The sequence below is a fragment of the Coffea arabica genome, chromosome 4c (genome assembly GCF_036785885.1).
Source record: "Coffea arabica cultivar ET-39 chromosome 4c, Coffea Arabica ET-39 HiFi, whole genome shotgun sequence".
NCBI lineage: Eukaryota > Viridiplantae > Streptophyta > Magnoliopsida > Gentianales > Rubiaceae > Coffea > Coffea arabica.
Genome location: NC_092316.1, coordinates 7969980 through 7992166, shown reverse-complemented (window position 1 = coordinate 7992166; position 22187 = coordinate 7969980). Strand labels below are relative to the sequence as shown.

The following is a 22187-nucleotide window of genomic DNA, read 5'->3' as shown; positions in this document are numbered from 1 at the left end:
AATCTACACCTACACCTACCTATATTAGAGGGGGGGAATGCAAAAGGAATTGAACCATCATCGATTCAGAGTTTAGACGGGTGTCTATGCATTTACTGGCAAAAATTTTTCAGAAAATTCTGGATTAGAATATAGGCTAAGGGATTTGGTTGCACATTTAGGCCCCGTTTAACAAGTGAATTTTTTGGATGTTTGTTTGAAATTTTACTGTAACTTACTGTAGAAATTTTTTAAAAAAATTTTAAAGTGTATTTTTTTGAATATTTTGAAGTGTATAATTTAAAAATTTTGATAAGTTTTTTAAAATTACTGTAATTAAAATTTTTTAAAAACTTGTAGCAGATAAATTTAACAAAAAACTTATCTATCAAACAAGTCCTTAATGTCATTTGAAAATAGTATTGTATGCATCTTAGTACAATTAATAGCGTGAGTAGATACGAATTAGGTTGCATCTAAGACACTCAGTGGGGAAGTAAACTTTCCAGTGTAGGCTCCGTCTGTCCAAAGTGCGCTATGTTTGCATGACAAAATATTCGACCAAAAACAAATAATTTTGACGGGTTAGGAAAGGATTTTCATTCACCTGCGTAAGTTCTCTCTTTGGAAGTTTCATATGAATTAAAAGTAGAAAATAAAATGAATTCTTGAACCTTTAAATTTGATTGAACGGACGCAATTTTCACAAACGAAAAAGAACCAAACGGGTCCTTGTACGTATGATGGGACTCTCTTTTGACGAAAAGTCAGCCTGTTGAAGCTATCACAATCATACTAACAGAGATCACCCCACATTTTTTTTTTTTTTTCAACATGATAGAATTCCTATAACCTAAGCTAGCCTATTCTAGAGGGAAGGGGACTCGATGTGAGTAAAGACTCCGTCAATGAAGATCGTCACATATTGTGACAAATTTTGTGGGAGGCAAGGTTTGAACCCTTGACCTTCCGCACCCCAAGCTTAAGGAAGCTTGGGATGACCACTGGGCCTCACTTTTTTTTTTTCTTGACGTGATAAATTTTAATTTACACCTACGTCTACCTATATTAGGGGGAGGGCGAGATCCAGGGGGAATGCGAAAGAGATTAAACCACTATCGATTCAGAGTTCAGACGGGTGTTTATGCATTCACTGGCAAAAATTTTTCAGAAAATTCTGAATTAGAATACAGGCTAAGGGATTAGGTTGCACATTTAGGTCCTGTTTGACAAGTAAATTTTTTGGATGTTTGTCTGAAACTTTACTGTAATTTACTGTAGAAGTTTTCTAAAAAATTTTTAAAGTGTATTTTTTTTTGAATATTTTAAAGTGTATAGTTTAAAAATTTTGATAAATTTTTTAAAATTATTGTAACTAAAATTTTTTAAAACTTGTAGCAGATAAATTTAACAAAAAACTTATCTGCCAAACAAGGCCTTAACGTCATTTGAAAATAGTGTTGTATGCATCTTACTACAATTAATACAACACCCGACTAGTGTTGTATGCTCTGGGGTTCGACCCTGAGTTTGAGCAACCGGGGTATCTTCCTGGGGATCGGTGGGGCTCGCTCTTCTCGGGGTTGGGGAACTAGTCGGGTGTAGGCTCGGACACCCCAATCGAAAAAAAAAAAAAAAAATTGTGGGAGTGGATACGAAGTAGGTGCCATCTAAGACACTCAGTGGGGAAGTAAACTTTCCGGTGTAGGCTCCGTCTGTCCAAAGTGCGCTATGTTTGCACGACAAAATATTCGACCAAAAACAAATAATTTTGAAGGGTTAGGAAAGGATTTTCATTCACCTGTTTAAGTTCTCTCTTTGGAAGTTTCATATGAATTAAAAGTAGAAAATAAAATACTAAGGTGATGATTCTTGAACCTTTAAATTTGGTTGTGCGGACGCAATTTTCACAAACGAAAAAGAACCTATGATGGGACACTCTTCTCACAAAATGTCAGCCCGTTGAAGCTGTCACAATCATAGTACACAAATAACAATTCCCTCTCTCTCACTGTCTCTCTTCTGCACTATTAAAAGACTCGAACGCAGACTTGGAGGAATCAGTTTCGGTTGTGGCCTTGTGCAGCATTCTCTACTTTCCTTGTCTTTCACGACATCTTTCTTGTTTGTACAAATGGCCGTGCTCTGTTGCTGAATTCGGGTCATTGCAAGTGACTTGACAACTACAAGAAGTCAGTAGCAGGTTTGCTTTCTAACTTCTTCCGTTTTGGATACATTTCTTTGCTTTTTATTGCAGCTTCGGCGGCTGATTTAATGAATTCGTCAATTTTAGTATGTTGTTCAGACTTGGATTATGCTCGACTCTTCCGTAAGTTCCAAGTACATATGCGATGATCAATTGTATTTCTTATTTTTGAAATTTTCTATGGAGAAAATGATTATTATGAATCTTCCATGGATTAGGCTAAGTCAAGAAAGAGTGTACCACCTCCAGCCTTCCTCTCCCCGCTTCTTCCTTCCCACCTTAACCAATCTGAACTTTTTCAAAACAAAAAGTTGATGAACCACTATGGTGTATCTGGAGGAATAAAGCACAAGTTTCAATCAAGGGACACTCTAACTCGAAAACTTTCTTTTGTTGTATTAGAGCATTCCTAAAAGAGCTAGGAATGGAAGTGTTCTGTAGCCATTAAGCCTCTCTGTTTGTACAAAAACCTCCAATTAATGTCTCTATTTATGGTATGAAATATATTACATGTGATTTAGTAATAAAACAAATTAATTTTCGGGGATAAAGCTTGCTGTTTGTGTCCAAGCGTTTTGATGTCAAAATTTAAATCCTTCAATTGTTGTGCAATGATCTTTCCTCACATAGCATGATCCTGTTGTATTATGTTTTGTTAGGACTGAGATTTATAGTTGAGACATTATAAAAGGGAGTAAAAGAAGCAGTGCAGAGGGTGTGCTATAGCAGATTTCAGAAATTGATATTATCAGCTTCTTAAATGGAATCAAGCTAAAAATAGCTAAACACAAGTGCCTTGGTAAATGATTAATGCCATGCTTTCTGATGTATGTAAAGAGAACAGAGCTCTAAATTTTGATAATATATCTGGAGTAGAAGTTTATTAAATTCATTTGTAGTTAAAATATAACTAAACAAGGTTACTTTAGAGATTTGAATTATATAATTTTTTAAGCTGGTGGTCTTAACATTGGAATATTTGACAGAGAAGAGATTTGAGCTAGACATAGAGTTGCTATACCCCAATTAGAGTTTTTGATATTGGCCAGCAAGTAGTTTTTAATACTCTGTTCTTTATCGTTTATAAATCAAGTTCATCGTAATTCGGAAAAAAACTACTTTTTAATTTCCTTTTTTTTTCTTGGTTTTAATGCAGTGAAGTTGTTTCTGACAGATTGGAGGTTTCAGAATCCAGGAAGGAAGAACCTGACATAACACCTAAACCATCATATAAACAGCCACTAGGCAGTGAGCATTCTTTAAAATTGTTTGTGTTTTGATACCTTATACTTGTTGCAATAATTTAAGTGGATTGTTATTATGGTCTTCTAGGAAGATTTTTGGGGAAATGGCTGCATCTGAAAGAGATGTGACACACCTGCTATCTGCCACTGATTCACAAGTTGATGAACAAGATGGCTCTCAGTTTTGCAGGCTTACATATAGGAGTGCATCCTTATCTATCCCCATGGACTCCACAGAATTCAATGACAGTGAAAATAGTCTTGTAGGTCGTTCTGTTTATCTGGAAAATGAAAGGAAAAGTTCATATTTACAGATGAGTGGTCCTTTATATATTAGTAGCGGGGATGGAATTGTACTGGGGCCTATGCAAAGTGCAGTAGCGCAACAACCAACTGAGGCTCCAGTAGTACGGTATCCTCCATTGAATGGCAGGGAGCGAAAAGTTTGGCCAGATAAGAGCTATGCATCGAAGAATGATCATCTCATTAAGTCTGGTCAACTTGGAATGTGCGATGATCCTTACTGCACAACATGCCCAAGTTATTACCATCTCAAGGGGCAACAGAAGAAATCAAAATCATCGGACATGCTGGATTACAAGGTACCATATCCCATGAGGTTGAAGTGTTCTCCCTCTAGCTGTTAAGCAATGATCAAGTGTACTCTTTGAATTCTTTTCTGAGATTCCATCTATTCTCAATTTTAGCTCTGCCATAGGATAAGAGTTTCAATTATACTAGTATCCCAATATATTAATTCTCTGCATCTACGGAACTCATCAATCATCACTATCTTAATTCCTTGCAGAACATTTATCTTTTGCTTTAAAATGATTTTATGAGCTTCGCATTTGTCCATTTCTGTATTGAGCAAGAAAGCTGAATTCTCAATATAGTTGCATTCGACCTTTTTATGTAAAACATTTGTAGGAGAACCTTCACTAAAGCCCTGAATGTAATGGTCAACAATTTCATGATATCATGGGGTTGCTGGCCTCTTGCAGTTGATTGAGCCTAACCGCTATCATGCTTGTTCAGGATTTTAACTTTCTTCGCTGATTCTGATAATCTGTAATTAAGTATCACATTCATAATTGGTGTTGAAACTGACTTCATTGCCAATTCTCTTATTGCATTTACTCAAATATATGAACACTTAACAGAATAGCTGGTCTTAGAGTGCAGAAATAAATAGATTGTTTCTGTTTCTCGCAAATAAAAATTTTGGATGAAGTAGCAAAAAAGAATGGTACTGAAGTGGGTATGTATTGAGTTAAATTCTCACTGTCTCTGATTCCAATGTCTATACATGCTAGGCCTATTGAAAGACATTAGAATCACCTTATAAATAAGAGTGCATTCTAAATAAGTTACTCTTGCTTTTAACTTGAAATTTAGTTAAATATCACCTTATCTAAAAGCTTAAGTTGTCCATTTGATCACTGAACCACTTCACCATTTGTGAATTCCTTGGGTTATTGTTATATTGAAAGTGCCAAGTGCTGTATAGTTGATTTGTGAAGAGGCAAAATGATGGGACTTCTTCACAATTTGAGCTTTTTAAAATGTTGTAATGAACACTCAAGTGTTAAATTTTGGCTCGTTATTGGTACTTGTCATTTACATTTGCGTGTCATTATGAGCATTGGTACCTTCATGTACTGATCTGTTTAAATACTTTTTGATTTGCAGTTCCACAATATGATCTATGGAGATGCAAAAGGCTGGGCAAAGAAAGTTTCTTCTTTTCTTGGTCCTTTTATTCCACCTATCATGAATCCTCATGCAAAAGTTGTTCAGCAGTGGAACCAGTTCTTTTTCGTTTCTTGCTTGTTTGCAGTTTTCCTGGACCCTTTGTTCTTCTTTTTGTTGTACGTAAATCAGGTATAATGTTAAAGTTACCCTTGCAAATATTGGTAGTCTTATGGTTAGGTTTTGAAGACATGCTCTCTGTACCCTTCACAGTTCTTATGGAGTACTAAAGAGTAAATTGAATTGATTTATCCACATAGCACTACTGAATTCTTTTTACTCTGAAAAAAAAAAAGAGAAAATCACTCACTAATTAGAAGATGGTGGTAGTGGGACTTTTATCTGGATCAAGGAACTTCTGCATAAAATGAAAATTATGATTTGGAAAAGGAAATCTTATTATAGAGTTGTACTGGTCTTGTATGAAAAGCTTATGAATAGGATCTTCAGGTTTGAGTTATTATAAAATCGTGGGAATTGGGGGGTTGCTGTTTCAGCTTGGACAATTAGGGGGGTTTTCAAATGGGATTGTTGGACTGGAGCTCAATGCAACACTAAGCAATTTACAGTTGATTGAACTCCGTTAAAACTACTAACTATATTTTCAAAGGTGGTCCAGCAGTTTTGGAAGTACTTGGATGGTGTAGCAAAATTATGTTGACTGACATTTTGTTCAATTATGAATACCCTAACCCATATCAGGGGGAGGAATTTGTGTTGTGTGTAGTGTAGTTTGCTCAAAGATGTGTTTTTATTTTTATGATTGAACAAATTTTCCTGCAATTTACTTCTTGTCTTGGTGATCCAGGATAACAAATGTATACTACTTAATTGGCCCATGACAACAACAATTGTGGCTTTGAGGAGCATGACTGATTTTTTGTACTTAATTCACGTCCTTCTTCAGGTAAGTGTCATACTTCTTTGAATGCTTTATGATGGTTATGTATTTTCTTCACGTGGATTTGGTCAGAAGCTCATTTAGTATCAAGGGAAAGATTGTAGGAGTACAGCTAGATGACAGAGAGAGTGACAGAAACAAAAAAGTATTAACCTATAAAATGAACAAGCCCTAAATACTCAAAATGTCATGCTAGACACAACTACAGTGACCAACAGTTAGTCCTCTTATTGCTCCTGCTCAAGCTGTTACATATAATATATTTCACAAACTATTCTACATAATGAAGTTACTCATTCTTTTTAAATTTTCAAACTGCTGAGTTTGGGATCTTTGAGATGCTGTATTTGACAGCAAAATCTGTATGGCTTGGTGTTGAAAATCAACAGGACAATTACCGAATGCACTTTTTCCAATGGAAAACAACAAAGACACAAGGTTTTCAAAATCAATCTCATCTGCCTACTGAAAATTCAATAAAAGGAAAAGCAGAGAACTTGGTATTTCTCTCCACTAAATTGAGCAGAATTTGCTATCTTGAATTCTACATGTGACACACAAAAATTTTTCCCTCTTTGGATCCATGCAAATGCTTTTGTACTTTTTGAGGACGAATTTGAGAAGGCCCCACTGACAGGGTCTAATCCACTAGCTAGGAACAGATTTTAACCTTTTTAAGACAAGTACTGGTGTTCTATAAATATTAGTTATATATTACCACTTTGAAGTACAAGTAGGACATCCACATTTGGTAGAGTGAGTTTTCTTCCAAAATAATCTGAAAATGGTAGCCGAGCAAGAGCTTCAAGGATAGAAAAAAGTAATTGTAACTTCCAGTTTTATTTTTTCAAATTACTCTTGTAATGCATTGTTTATCATGCTCTGATCTGTAGTAAAGGGAAATATATACTCAAAAGACCACTGGCAGACATGATTTGTGTTTTTTGTAATCGTGCCGTCTTTTTTTGTTATCTTATTACCTTTTGGTGGCTTTTAGAAACTCGATAAATTGCCAATGTGGATACTTGAAACTTTCATTTTTGTTAAGAAACGTAGTGTGTGGACTTCATGTGCCAAGTTGATATCGTTTGGGCTTTTTGGTTGTCACTTAAAACTGGAAGAGCATATTGTGATTACATTTTTTTATCTTCTATGTTCTTTTGCTTTACTATTGAGTCTTATAGGTGTGTCCCTGATATGCTACCAATTTATCTATGTTGCACATTAATTTTGTGAGGTTACATTATCAATTTCCATATTGCTAATTGTCTGCAGTGGTGATATTCTTTTCTTAATTCTCAGTCATTAGGCTGCATTATTTGATAGCTCGAGATCTGTTTTGCAGTTCAGGCTTGCTTATGTTGCTCCTGAATCTAGAGTGGTGGGTGCTGGAGACCTAGTTGACCATCCAAAAAAGATTGCGCTTCATTATCTTTCTGGATATTTCCTTATTGACTTATTTGTTGTATTACCACTTCCACAAGTAAGATTCATTACCTCCTACATGATGGTTTTTTTCTTCAGCTTTATGATCTTTGTCACTCTAGTTGGTAATTTAGCATGATAACAGTTGGTAGGAATTAGCTGTAATTAGTCTAAGAATACAGCTATGTAATTAGTCTAAGATAGCTGCTGTAATTAGTCTAAGAACACAGCTATTAGTCTAAGATAGCTGCTGTAATTAGTCTAAGAACACAGCTGTATATAGTCTGTAATTACAGACTATATACAGCTGTACATGGCTGACCATTTAACCTAGTTACTTGTATAAATAGATCAATGAAATATATGAAAAATAGACTTTCAGCATAATAAATAGCTTGGTATCAGAGCTTTGGGGTTTTTCCTTGCTCTCCTCTTCTCTGAAAATTCCAGCCATTCTTTCAATAGCCCACACTGCTGAAATTTTTTCTCTAAAACACTAAATACATCACAATATGTCAACCAAACCTGATGTTGAATCTCCTAACAGCAAGAATCTCTCCACTCTAACCATACAAGATGCTTCTTCTTCCATCCACATTAAATTGGATGGCACTAATTATCGCGTTTGGTCCAAGATATTGGAGATGCATATTGCTGGAAGGAAAAAAATGGGCTATATTAATGGAAAAAAGGCTGCACCAGCAGTAGATGATTCAAGTTATGATGAATGGGAAGCTGAAGATTCTCTTGTCAAATCTTGGCTTATTAGTTCAATGAGTGATAATCTGATATCTCACTTTGTACAATGCGGCACAGCAAAGGAAGTTTGGGATGCTGTAAAAAGAAGTTACCTTGATGTATCAGATTCCTCTGAAGTTTATGAACTAATGAAGAAGACTTTTCATTTACAACAAGATGGTCGGCCTCTAGCAGAATATTACAACGAATTAAACTCAACATTTATGGAGCTCGACTATCGACGGCCCAATGACATGACATGTGCTGCTGATATTGAAAAATATAGAAATCGTATTGCCGAAGATCGAGTGTATATTTTTCTTGCTGGGCTTGATAATAAGTTAGATCAGGTTCGCAGCCGTGTTCTAGGTACTTCTCCTTTACCAAGGTTAGAAGAAGTCTACTCCATGGTTCGTAGAGAACTACAAAGACAAGTTGCCATGGGAGCAGAATCACACTTTGAGGCTTCAGCTCTAACTGTTCAAAAGAGCACTCCTATTGCCATTAATGAAAATTCTACAGCCTCTCAGTCTCGATTTTGCACCTACTGCAATAAGAATACATATACAATTGATGCTTGTTAGAAGAAGCATGGCTATCCAGAATGGTATAAACTTAAGCAAGCTGAGAGATTGTTCATAATACTGTTGCTCAAAATGTTACTGCCATAGACACAACTCCATCTTCTATTTCTCATGTGTCTCGGGCATCTTCTCAAGAAGGTATTTTTGGTTTGTCTGTTATTTCTGCTCATCCTAGCACTTGGATTATTGATTCAGGGGCTACTGATCACATGACTAGTAACTCTTCTATCATTGACTCTCTTACATCTCCACCTGTGAAGTCTGTACAGGTTGCTAATGGAAATTTTACGCCAATCATAGGCGCTGGAAATGTGTCTCTTTCACCAAAGTTTTCTATGTCCTCTGTTTTACTTGCACCTAAACTCTCAAATAATCTCCTCTCCATTAGTAAAATAACAAAGCATCTTAACTGTTCTGTCATTTTTGACTCTACTCATTGTGTTTTTCAGGACAATCTTACGAAGATGACGATTGGCATTGGTAAGGAGAGGGATGGTTTATATTATTGGGAAGACAATCGAGGCATAACAATATCTACTCGAGGTTTTCAAACAAAAAGTGGGACATCAGACATAGAAAGAATAATCCTTTGGCATCGTCGACTAGGACATCCATCTTTTTCTTATTTAGAGCATATGTTTCCTAAGTTATTTTCCAATATTTCAACTTCTAGCTTAAGATGTGAACAATGTGTTTATGCAAAAAACCATCGTGTTCCTTTCAAAGTTAGTTTTAATAAAAGTGTCACTCCTTTTTCATGTGTTTATACTGATGTGTGGGGTCCTTTCTCAACTACTTCTACTTCAGGACATCAATATTTTGTATATTTTATTGATGACTGTACTAGAGTCAGTTGAGTATATTTGATGAAATCTAAGAGTGATGTTTGTCATATTATTCCTCAGTTTTATAACATGATTCTTACTCAATTCAACACTAGAATTAAGGTTTTTCATTCTGATAATGGTCGTGAATTTGTGAATCGATCTCTTGCTGATTTTATGATACAACATGGCATTCTTCATCAAACCACTTGTGTTTACACACCCCAGCAGAATGGCACAGCAGAACGGAAAAATCGTCACTTTCTTGAAGTAGCACGAGCCTTATGTTTTACTATGCATGTTCCAAAACATTTTTGGGCTGAAGCTATTATGGCTGCTGTTTTCCTCATTAATCGAATGTCCGCTAAGGTTATTGATTTCCAAACTCCTTTGAGAATGTTATCTAAATTTCATTCTATTCCTTCTGCTCTTAATATTTGTCCAAAGGTTTTTGGTTGTGTATGTTATGTTCATGTTCATTCCCATCATAGAGATAAACTTGATTCTCGTGCTATCAAATGTGTTTTCCTTGGCTATTCTAATTCACAAAAGGGATATAAATGTTTTCATCCTCCAACAAGAACCTACTATGTGTCTATGGATGTTCAATTTTGTGAAAATGAGTCTTATTTTTCTGGACATATATCTGCGGTTCCTCTTCAGGGGGAGATTAAAAGTAGAGAAGAGGAAAAACAATGGCTAGAAGAAAAAAGGATATGGATCTCAGGTATAGAAAATGCAAAGGAAAATGGGGAATCCTTAGTTTTAGATGATGGTCAGGAAAATAAAATTGAAACTAATAGTGAGAGACCAGCTCATCTCTTTGAGAAAGGATATTCTAGGAGGAAAAAAGATATCTCTGTTATGCCTTCTGATGCTTGTACCTCCCTTAATGATAATACCTCCCTTGATGATACTACCATGCTATCGAATGAATCTTCCAAGATTGACACTAAGGTATGTACTTCTTCTGAAAGTCTTGACCCATATCCTAATGTTGATCAGAATAGAAGATATCCTCTTCGTGAACGAAAAGAACCTGATAGACTTGGTTTTTCAAAAGCTTCCAATGTTTCTTATCCAATTTCTGATTTTATATCCTATCACCGTTTGTCTAAGGCTAACTTGACATTTGCTCTTCAGTTGTCTTCTGTATATGTTCCTAGTCATTTTCAGGAAGCCCTTGATGATCCTAAATGGAAAGATGCAATGGTAGAAGAAATGATGGCTCTCCAAAAGAATTCTACTTGGGAAATGGTTGAGTTACCAATGGGAAAGAAGACCGTAGGGTGTAAATGGGTATTCAATGTCAAATACAAGTCTGATGGGACAGTTGAAAGATACAAAGCTAGACTGGTTGCAAAAGGCTACACTCAAACCTATGGTATTGACTATCAAGAGACATTTGCACCGGTTGCCAAGATGAACACTGTTCGTGTCATATTGTCACTTGCAGTTAATTTAGACTGGCCTCTACGACAATTTGATGTGAAGAATGCCTTTCTTCATGGTGAGTTGACTGAGGAAGTTTTCATGGATCCTCCTCAGGGGTTTACACTAGAAGAAGGAAAGGTGTGCAGACTGAAAAAGGCATTGTATGGATTGAAACAATCACCAAGGGCATGGTTTGGAAGATTGACTCATGCCATGGAGGAGTATGGATTCAAGCAAGCTTCAGCAGATCATACGCTGTTCTATAAACGTAACTACAATGATATTACCGTGCTTCTTGTCTATGTTGATGATATGATTGTAACAGGTAATAACAAAGAAGAAATTGAGAACCTTCGAAGCTACTTAGCCAAAGAATTTGAGATTAAAGACTTGGGGACTCTTAAATATTTTCTTGGCATTGAAGTATCACGGTCCAAGCAAGGACTCTTCCTTTCCCAGAGGAAGTATACATTGGAACTCCTAGCTGAAACTGGTATGTCTGCTTGTGAGCCGATAGATACTCCGATTGAAGTGAATCATGGCCTAGCCTTCTTTTCTGATCAGATTCCAACAAACAAGGAAAGATATCAAAGGATCGTGGGTAGACTAATCTATTTAACTCATACCAGGCCAGATTTAGCATATGCAGTCAGTGTTGTTAGCCAGTTTATGCACAATCCAAGTGATCAACACATGAATGCTGTTAATCGAATCTTGGCTTACTTGAAATCAGCTCCAGGAAAAGGTGTCTTATTCTCCAAACACGAACATTTTGATGTGGTTGGATATACAGACTCTGATTTTGCTGGTAGCAAGTTGGATAGAAAATCAACTTCTGGATATTTGGCTTTTGTTGGAGGCAACTTGGTGTCTTGGAAAAGTAAAAAACAGAACGTGGTTTCATTATCTAGTGCAGAGGCTGAATATCGAGCTATGCATCATGCTATCACAGAACTCTCTTGGCTAAAAATTCTCTTAAAGGAGATTGGGTTTGGTCCAAAAGGTTCTATGGTATTATTTTGTGATAATATGGCAGCCATTAAGATTGCAAATAATCCTGTTCAACATAATCGGACAAAGCATGTTGAAATTGATAGGAACTACATCAAAGATAATCTTGATTCCGGGACAATTGAAATTCCCTATACTAGAAGTTCGGATCAGTTGGCTGATATTATGACTCATGCTGTTACTAGTAGCTTATTCAATGCATCTCTATCCAAGTTGGGCATTTGTGATATCTATGCCCCAACTTGAGGGGGAGAGTTGGTAGGAATTAGCTGTAATTAGTCTAAGAATACAGCTATGTAATTAGTCTAAGATAGCTGCTGTAATTAGTCTAAGAACACAGCTGTATATAGTCTGTAATTACAGACTATATACAGCTGTACATGGCTGACCATTTAACCTAGTTACTTGTATAAATAGATCAATGAAATATATGAAAAATAGACTTTCAGCATAATAAATAACTATAACCCTGAATGTAAAGGTTGTTGGCCCAATTTTATGCACCACTTGTTACAATATGGTGCATATGCTTTGGCCTACTGAAACCCATTGAGCCCACATGTGAGCTGTGTGTGCTAAAATGCATAAATAAACAATTTCTCTTCTATTTATTGACTTTAAGTTGCTAGAACTTGAATGTACTGGTATCAACATTCAGCATTATATCATTCCTGGAGAGAGGATTCAAGCTCAAGTTCTGGTGTAAATGTGCTTGAAAACTTGAATCTTCACTTGTGTGCACCTGGGGGTGAAAAATAGCTGGCATGGAATTCAGTGATTGAGTAGACCAATTGCATCTGTTAAAAAAGGGTTTCCATTCATCTTTTCTTTCATGTTTTTCTGATACCTCAGTCAATCCTTGGCGGGTTCTCATTTATCAGAACCAGGGCAGATCATTTCTGTTGCTGTTTCTTTTTGTTGAATTGATTTTTGAGACTGATTTTCAGATTTGTTATGGACTATAACTAATATTGGAGCAGTAATCACTGATTTCTGCATTGTGTAGATCATTATATTGGCTGTCTTACCCAATTCCATTGGATCATCTGGTGCAAATTATGCAAAAAATCTTCTGCGGGCAGCAATTTTAGCTCAGTACATTCCAAGGTTGTACAGGGTTCTGCCCTTGCTTGCTGGTCAGTCTTCAACCGGTTTCATATTTGAGTCAGCATGGGCAAATTTCGTTATAAATCTTCTAATGTTTATGTTGTCTAGTCATGTCGTGGGATCGTGCTGGTATCTCTTTGGGCTGCAGGTAGGTGAAAAATTATTCATGATTTTATCACTCTAAAAGTCCCACCTTCTTGATATCTCTGAGGCATTCAAACCGCTAAATATTTTGATGTTTTCTCATCATTTTAGCTTGTTTATTAAGTGACCTCTTAATGTTACTAGGACCTATGCAGAATATATGCAATATGCTTCTCTGGTTGAATTATTCTCATTATACTTCTAGATCTTAAATTTTTATGTTCCAAGGTGATTACATGCTTTTTTTTTTCTCTTGAAGATGGCCACAACCCCTTGATAAGGCACTAAAGTTAGACTTCAAGTTATTGATTTTTCCTTTTTTGAAAGTTGCCATATTGTTCTTTTTTTTTTTTTTTTTAAATATTACCTTTGCTATTTTTAAAGATGGTTACAACTAAAAATAAGGCACTAGTCATTGCCATTTCAACTTTCTTAAGCTGATAGCACAAGAGGGCTGTCGTCAGATTATTTCTAGATAGCAACATTCAGTAGTCTAAAACTTTCATCAGAAGACTTTTATAGCCAAAGGTTTAATAATAATGTTTTTTGGTTTACTTGGCTAATCTCTACTGAGTCTTCTGAAACACAGGTTTTTTACCTCCCAAATATTGGTCCTCATTTAAAGGAACAAAAAATTTAAACTTTTCAGAGAAGGATGAAGAACAGATGGAGAGAGAAAAGACAGGTTGCAACAAAAAATTCTAGATTTGGAAAAGCATTAACATGACAAGTGCAAATGAGAGAAAATGTGCTTTACTGTATCCTCCTCCTGTTTGCCTTCATGTTGTACTTTCTTTATAGTTTTTGGTTTAGTAGCAAGCATGATAACTATTTCTAATTTTACTATATGGAATTTAATTCTGTTTTGTAAACTTTTTAATGCTTAAAGAGGGTGAATCAATGCCTTCGAGATGCCTGTCATGACTCTGGAATTGCAAGGTGCATGGACTTCATAGATTGCGGGCATGGGAATGATCGTAGCTGGTTCGCTTCAGATCCAACATGGGATCTGTGGAAGAATAATGCCAATGCAACAGCTTGTTTTGGAGGTGGAAATTTCTCCTTTGGAATCTATGCTCAATCTGTAGACCTGACCACAACAGAAAATGTCATCACTAGATACATATACTCATTGTTCTGGGGATTCCAGGTATCCCAGTATGATTTCATGATTTGCCTCATCTAGAGAGGTCTTTTATCAACCTTGTTTTTTGCTTGCTGATGTCTTATATTGGGGAGGAGTAGTTTAAATTCAACAAGTTTCTATGCCATTTACTGGATTTTTCTTTTGCAAAAGTTGGTCCTCCATTTTGAACTTTTGATATGTTGGTGGGTAAAAATTATACAACCCACACACCAATAGCCAGCACTAACGTTTAGAACAAGCAAACACATGAGATGTGCTAGCAATTGCTTAGTTAAGAGTATTGAGTTCCTCTTTCTTATACAGTTGTTTGTTTACAAGAAGAGGTAGACTCTAGCAATTTGCTAAATGACTAAATGTTGATGTCAGTGTCTAATTACCCTTCTCCTTCTCTTGATATAAGCCCAGTATGTGGTGAGACTTAAGTTGCTAGTTTACTCCTTACGCTGCTCTTTCCAAAAGTAGCACAAGCAGTTTTTAGATCTTACTCTATTTATGCATTACCATTCTATAATTGAGCTTTTCCTTTATGAATAAGCCTTCACAACATAGCCATTGGAACATGGCATACTGCCCAAAAAATTTCACTCTTACTATTGAGAGTCAATCACATCTGAACATAATGTTTTCTGCACGATTGTGAAAGCTATCTGACATATAAGGTTTTCTGGGGCTGCAAAGAATAACCCATCCTAGAAGAATGTCATTTCTATCACTGAACTGCATGAGGATAACACAAACCTCAAAATGTAATAATACACGGTTTGTGGAGTGTTACACATTTTGAACAAATTTTAGTAGATTCTCTTGGAAACCATCTTCAGCTACCAGATAGGATCTTCCAGTTTCAAGTTTCAATTGGAGGTTGTGGTTGTATGTTTTCTCATTCTCTTACTTATCTTGATAATTTTAAATGAATGTTTAAAGAATCTTAAACCACCTGCTGGAAGGTGAATATTCAAATTTCTGAATGCATGATGAGAATGCAAATTTCTCTACTCTTGAGCTAGTCTCTTGTCAAAATGTTTCTTAATTGCCAATGCTTTTGGCTGGTCTTGCCACACTTCTCTGGCCCTGATGTTTGTCTAGTTTTCAGATTGTCTGAGAAGCTATATAACCTTTTGTAATGGGGTATTTATCCCAACATTGATATTGCTATTTTTATGTCAAAATTAACGAAATATTGACAGTTTTAAAGGGTTTTGATGAAATAGGAGTTGAATTCTTTTTTATACTGTTTTCCTGTTCACTAATCTTCTCCTTCTTCTTCTGAAACTTGCACCAATATTGACAGGCACATCAAGAATCATCAAATGTCATCGTGCACAATCTTCCAAAGCATATTAAGATTGAATGATGCATTGATGTTTGAAACTATAAACGATGAAAATCAAACCAAAATAACCCCTAATAAAAGTGTCAATCTTTCTTTAAATTGACATAATAGTAGAAATGTCAAAGTAAATAGCCCCTTTGGGAATCTCATGTTATTTAGTATTCTTCCCAGACTCAGGTTTGGTGAATTGGGAAAACTTTCTGAAGAATTTGTATAGCTATTGATCTTATATACACTCGGCAAAAGTTCAAACACCTTTACAACTAAAGATTTCTATCAATTTCCCATTTAACATCTGAAGCTGACTGACAAAGTGTTCCGCATATAAGTAAAACCAAAATTTGACTTTTGACGGGAAAAGCTCCTTGATGTTTTTGCGCTTTCTTTGATGGTGAAATTATTGTTACTGAATGTTTTCAATGTGGGGCCTTACTAATAAATTTTCCTTTTTTTTTGTTATGCCTTGTTGAAGCAAATAAGCACATTGGCTGGAAATCAAGTTCCTAGCTATTTTGTTTGGGAAGTTCTTTTCACGATGGCCATCATTGGACTTGGTCTTCTGCTGTTTGCTTTGCTGATTGGAAATATGCAAAACTTTCTCCAGTCTCTTGGACGTAGGTAATACCTTCATCAATGCTAATCCATCATCATCCAACATTTTGTCAATGCTAGCTTTCAAGTTCTAACAAAATTTGTTGGGTGCCTGTCCAAGGTAGGCATGTGGCACTGTTTCAAAGTTGCCTCATACCTTTTGTGTTGAGAGAACCCATCGATCACATGGCTGAAGAAAGAAATCCTGCTTCCAACTCTGGAAGGATGCTAATATGCCGTAATTGTAATGGGGTTCTTTCTTTGCTTTCTTTGAGTTTACTATAGGCCCCAGTCTGGAAAGTATATATTCATTAGAGATTTTAAGAACTACACAGCAAATCACAACCTTGTTTCCAAGACAAGCTTATCTCCCATCACCATGCTCTTGTTAGTATCTTTTCCCACAAATGCGATTTTCTTGTGAGACGTGTCACCCAAATTTGTCCGATGAGATGCTATGAGGTTTCCTTGTTTGGCTGCTACATTAGTATAAATTAAAACTATAGCAACTTTTTCATTAATACCTCAGTAAATCAGGAAAGAAATAGAGAAAAGTGGTTGAGGATCTTTGTTCCTTGTCTTCAAATACCATATCACTTCTGACCTTCCCCATTCACCAAATCCACTTCTTGCTTCACAAAGAAAAAAAAAATCATAGACAATGAAAGATATCGATCCAGCAGAACTCTGTTAAAATAAGAGATGGGGAGCTTGCCATTTAAAACAAAAGAGTCTTGTGTGTCAAAAGATATTGCTTATGCATTTGTTATTATGCTGATGGAAATTTCAACAGCTTTTCTCATATTTTGCCTTTTTCAAATGTTTTGTCATGAAAGTATAATTGGTCAGTTGATTCTAGACAGTTTAGGTAACATGCGTCCGCTTAAGAATGCAGTATACTATGAATAGTAGTTATGGATGATTATAGGAAAATCATGTTTATCTTCCTGGTTATGTGTTCGTGCATGTAGGATTTCTTTTCTCTTTTTGCATTATTTTGTATCAAAGGGAAACGTGAAATTTTGTTATTTGAAATATAACTTGTTCTTATTACTAAATAAAATGTAGTATTTAAACATTAAGAATAGCTACAATTAATAGCCTGTTCAAAGTGGAAAATGGACAAACAGAGTAAACAGTGCAATTAATTGGTTTCAATCCTTGTTTAACATTTTTTTTTTTAGTGTAAGCGGAAGGACTCGAACCTGAGACCTCTTGCTTACACTCCCTCCCCCCGTACCACCCAACCCAACCCTCCCCCCCCCCCCCCCAAATCCTTGTTTAACATGATATTCATGATCTCACATCAATGTTTGATGCCATAAGTTTGTCCATCGTGTATTTGTAAAGCAGTGTAACTAACTTAACCATCATTGTTCTGTGTAGGAAGTTAGAAATGTCTCTTAGACGACGTGATGTTGAGCAGTGGATGAGCCATCGACGCTTGCCTGAAGAACTGAGAAGGTACAGCTTTTTACCTCCTTTCTCTTCTAGTTTCTGTCTTCTCTTGTTTTTCTGTGTTACATTTCGTTGTTGCTTTCTGGCAACCTTTAAAAGTCTAATCACAATTAATCTATTTTTGCTTTAAGACTAGAAGCTTATGCTTTAGGGACAAAGTTTATATGACATGGAAACTTGGATCCTCCTGCTTCTAATAAACATTGCATGAAGCTGAATTAGCTGATTCTGATGACGGGACTGGGTTGATGACTGTGGAATCTTGTCTGGATGTCCAAAGTTTTCAATCTCATGTACAATTTTGTATTCTGACGTTCACATATCATCTTCTCTCTCTCTCTCTCTCTGCAAGTTTAAATGGTGAACTTTTCAAGGAAAAATGGCCTGTCCATGTTTCTGTACTTTTGCTAGAGTTGGATGCTAAGATTTTGTAGAGGAGGAAGGGAAGGAAGAGGATGGAGGAGGTGATGATGGTTGTGAAAAGTTTAATGTTGTTAGTTTGTGACGAATGTGGTGATGGAGGTGGAGATGGAGGTTGAGCTGATGGCTTCAGCTAGGTGCATGTTTTGACTTTTAAAATATGGTGGGAGGGTAGATAGGGCATGTCAGATGGTAATTATGGTGGAAATAGAAAGGAAAAAAAAAAAAGAAAGTAGGGGCAGCTTTGAATTAGAGATGGGATGTCCAATTGGGCTTCTTGGTGCTGAATGTAATTATTATTCTTTTTACTATGTTATCAGTGTCTTTTTAATTATAGGAAATAAAAATGGGTACTCTTGGGCTTTCAGTCCTTTCTAACCTTTGTTAGGCATTCTATTGTTTTTAAGATGGTAGTATTTTTCCAACCTACTAGATCAAAGGGTTTTGGATGCATTATTCTAAATTTCAGAGGGTCTAGTGGCTCTTTACAGGTTATGTGACAATTTATGCTTTCTCCATTTTTTGCTCTCCCATTCTGCATTTGTTCAGTAGTTACTCCTCATTTTGCTTCTTTTGTTCTCGTCATCCATAGTAGGTATTGGTTTAAGTGGTAGTTGAATACATCAGCTGTTTTTTATCACAGGAACGCTTTCTTTTTCTAGTGCATCTTTGTACACATTGTTGAGTTATGAAATTGGTAATCTGTTGCATACCCCTTCTAACATGCAGGAAAGTTCTAGAAGCAGAACGTTTTAGTTGGGCTTCAACGAGAGGTGTGAATGAGGAAACACTATTGGAGAATCTGCCTGAAGACCTCCAAATAGATATACGGCGTCATCTTTGCAATTTTGTCAAGAAAGTGAGTGAGACTCGTGCTTCCTAATTTTTGTTGAATGTTACCTTTCTGTTCATGTTTACCATTTGCTAACTACCTCTAGAGAAAAATTCCCCCATCCTGAAAAAAAGTGGTTGCAAGTTTGTGTTATTTGAGAAAAAACAGATGACCTTCCAAGTTAATCCGGACTGTGCAGAGCCTGTGATCCGTAGGATAATATTTACGTTCTGCTTGTGCATCATTCTCGTTTTCTTCCTTAATGCACAAAATTGGATCTTTTTGTGTGAGCTCACTGCGAATATATTCATAATTGACATTCAGCTCAGAAACAGAATATGATATCAGATCTTGTTACACCAGAAACATTATTACTACAAATATTATAACCGATTGGGGGACTAAAATTTTCAAAATTGGCAGTCAGCTCCTAGAGGTTTCAAAGAATGGCCTGCATTGAGTTTTTGTTTCTTTTCTATTAGCTCTATGAGAAATAAATCTTTGTTAAGTCATCTGCAGTAGGCTTTGAACTAACACTGTTTTGAATTTTGATTGCACTTGTTCCTCTGTTCCTGGTGCATGTTATGCAGTATTGGGTACAATTCAAGAATCTGAATTTTGCACATTATGTGAGGAGTGTTTTATCATTCCTGACATAGAAATACATTGGGGAGTAGTTGGATCTTTTCGCTTATTAGTGATTTGCTTAATTTGCATGAAGGGTTATGCTTGGGATTGGAGAAAATTGAACCTTTGAATGTAGCAAACCACAATAAGCTCTCCAATAACAAAAGTGGTTTCTTCTATTTGAATGAAAAAGTTTCTTCCACTTCTTTTTTGTTTTATTATTTTTATTTTTAGGAGCTTGGGCAATTGAAGATGATGAACTTTTGTATGCAATCTAGACAGTGTATAATTCTTCATGATATTACGTTTAAGGATCCACTTAAACTAGACCTATGCTATTTGGGAAAAGCAAATGAAATTTGATAGTTCTAGTCTACAAGAAAAATCTAAACCAAATGATTTAAAATCAATGAATTCATTAACATGTGGTAATTTGCAGGTCCGTATATTCACTCTTGTGGAGGAGCCCATATTAGACGCCATTTGTGAGAGGCTTAAACAAAAAATTTACATAAAAGGAAGCAAAGTTTTGCACCGTGGAGGCCTTGTTGACAAAATGGTCTTCATAGTCCGTGGAAAAATTGAGAACATTGGAGAAGACGGATATCAAGTTCCCTTATCTGAAGGCGATGTTATTGGGGAAGAACTTCTTACATGGTGCCTTGAGCAGTCTTCTGTAAGCAAAGGTATATATATATATATATATATATATATATATATGATTGTTGATCTTCAAGTTACATCTCAATCACGCATCCACCAGCCCTCTGATTTCTTGACAGACATTTTAGTTCATTGAAACACTAATTCATTAAATTAAAAGCTTATTTTTCTGGAATCTTAAAGAAGATTCAACTCTGAAAAGTCCTCATCTGAAGTTCCTCCCTATCCATTACATTTGTTTAAGAAAACATTTCTTACTGCTCACGTGGAGGTTTGAATGCTGTCTTTGAATGCATCCATGCTTTAGACTCGTAAACTTGAGCCTAATTGAAAACATTTCTTACTGCTCGCTTCCCCTTTTAGAGAAAGAAACCTAACTTCTAGCAAGGTAAGACTAAGCCATTTCGGAGTTAAATTGTGTATAGAACTAACTGAAGTTACACTAATGTGGCTTTGAAAGGGATGGAGTTGTGAAAAAACAGGGCTCAAGAACAAAACGTGAAGAGTAAGAACACTAGTGAAATGGGCACATGAATCTGCATGTTGGCATAATATATTCAAAGCCTAATTGAACCATCAACAAAGCAATTCCAGTTCTGTGATGTTTAATGACTGTAATATGCAATGTATTGTATACCTGCCTTTCTGGTGCTGAATCCTATATTTCGATAGATTAAGGATAGGCCACTAAACGAGTTAGCTTGCTGCCCACAATAGATCTGAATAAGAATAATGCAAGTTTTTTTGTCTCAGATGGAAAAAAGCTCAGGTTTCCAGGACCCAACATGATAAGCAATCGAGAAGTAAGGTGCTTAACAAATGTAGAGGCATTTGTATTGCGATCTGCAGATCTTCAAGAAGTCACTACTCTGTTTTCGAGATTTTTAAGGAACCCACGTGTTCAAGGTGCTATAAGGTAATGGCTGTAATCCTTATCCCTGCATTTCTTCAAGAATACAAATTGAAACCTCCCGCTGTGTGCTCATTTACCATGTGTAGTCTTGAAAAGGATCAAGGAAAAGCAGAAATTGATCAGGACTGTATCTTACTTAGTGGCCTTTTACCATTCAAACCTACAGAAATTCCACACCTGTTCCACAAGATGCTAACGTACTTCATGAAACCATTGCACATGTCTGATAAGGGCTCATTTTGTAATCAGTAGCTCCTACTCCCCACTGCACTCGCCGCTTGCTCGATTCCAATTAGAGCAGGATTCTGTGTTGTTCACGTTCCTTACAGATTTCTGCTGCATTGTGCAAACACGCACCCATATTAGCGGATAGGTGCCACATCCAAATGAATATTGCGATTAGTTTCCTGGCCTTACAACTTACAGTGTGGTATTCTATTTCTGCAGGTATCAATCTCCTTACTGGCGAGGCCTCGCCGCAAGGCGTATCCAAGTGGGATGGAGGTATTGGAGGAAGCGACTTGGCCGCGGAGGCTCCTCCAGCCCAGAACACGACCATTATTCAGCATACCACCATTCTCCGGGATACTGACCATTAACCCTGTAGCTTAGGCTTCAGTATTGTTTAAATAACTACAGGATAAGTGGAGAAGAAAAAAAAAGAAGAAGATGATACATGTTGTATCAATTTAGTTAGCCATGAAAACTGATGCTGGCATTTGCAACATTAGTGTTCCAAGCCCATTCTTAATGATTCATGGAAAATATCAACCTTATTTAATATCTTCAAAGAACCCTACTCTTTGAAAAGATTTTGTTATTTTGAGAAAACAAGAATACTATTTGCCAAAGCA

General features: G+C 36.2%; 1 protein-coding gene and 1 long non-coding RNA gene across 7 annotated transcripts; one reads left to right on the top strand and one right to left on the bottom strand.

The window, feature by feature from the left end:
• Positions 1-1484: 1484 nt before the first annotated feature.
• On the top strand, positions 1485-22187 carry LOC113740246 (probable cyclic nucleotide-gated ion channel 20, chloroplastic). Of its 5 annotated transcripts, XM_027267797.2 has the most exons (15): positions 1485-2182; positions 3342-3433; positions 3518-4031; positions 5122-5313; positions 5990-6088; positions 7428-7565; positions 13105-13205; positions 13314-13353; positions 14239-14499; positions 16302-16447; positions 17807-17884; positions 19028-19157; positions 20197-20443; positions 21174-21336; positions 21781-22127. In XM_027267797.2, the coding sequence occupies exons 3-15, from the start codon at positions 3534-3536 to the stop codon at positions 21923-21925; spliced, it is 2238 nt and encodes a 745-aa protein (XP_027123598.1). In that variant the 5' UTR covers positions 1485-2182; positions 3342-3433; positions 3518-3533; the 3' UTR covers positions 21926-22127. The 5 variants fall into 5 exon arrangements, with proteins under 5 accessions (XP_027123598.1, XP_027123597.1, XP_027123596.1 ...); XM_027267796.2 differs by having other exon boundaries at positions 3360-3433; positions 13105-13353; XM_027267795.2 differs by having other exon boundaries at positions 13105-13353.
• Positions 20944-21889, bottom strand: LOC113740247 (uncharacterized). 2 transcript variants are annotated; one of them, XR_003460416.2, is made up of 2 exons: positions 21758-21889; positions 20944-21666 (listed from the first exon to the last, which is right to left on the bottom strand). It is a non-coding gene; the product is annotated as an uncharacterized lncRNA (long non-coding RNA). The 2 variants fall into 2 exon arrangements; XR_011812972.1 differs by having other exon boundaries at positions 20944-21669; positions 21758-21856.

Coding starts and splice junctions, on each gene's coding strand:
- LOC113740246 (XM_072045833.1), top strand. CDS start 9,696: ATGAAATCTAAGAGTGATGTTTGTCATATTATTCCTCAGTTTTATAAC. Junction 16,448..17,806: donor CTCCAGTCTCTTGGACGTAG/GTAATACCTTCA, acceptor TGTTCTGTGTAG/GAAGTTAGAAATGTCTCTTA. Junction 20,444..21,173: donor GCAGTCTTCTGTAAGCAAAG/GTATATATATAT, acceptor TTTTTGTCTCAG/ATGGAAAAAAGCTCAGGTTT.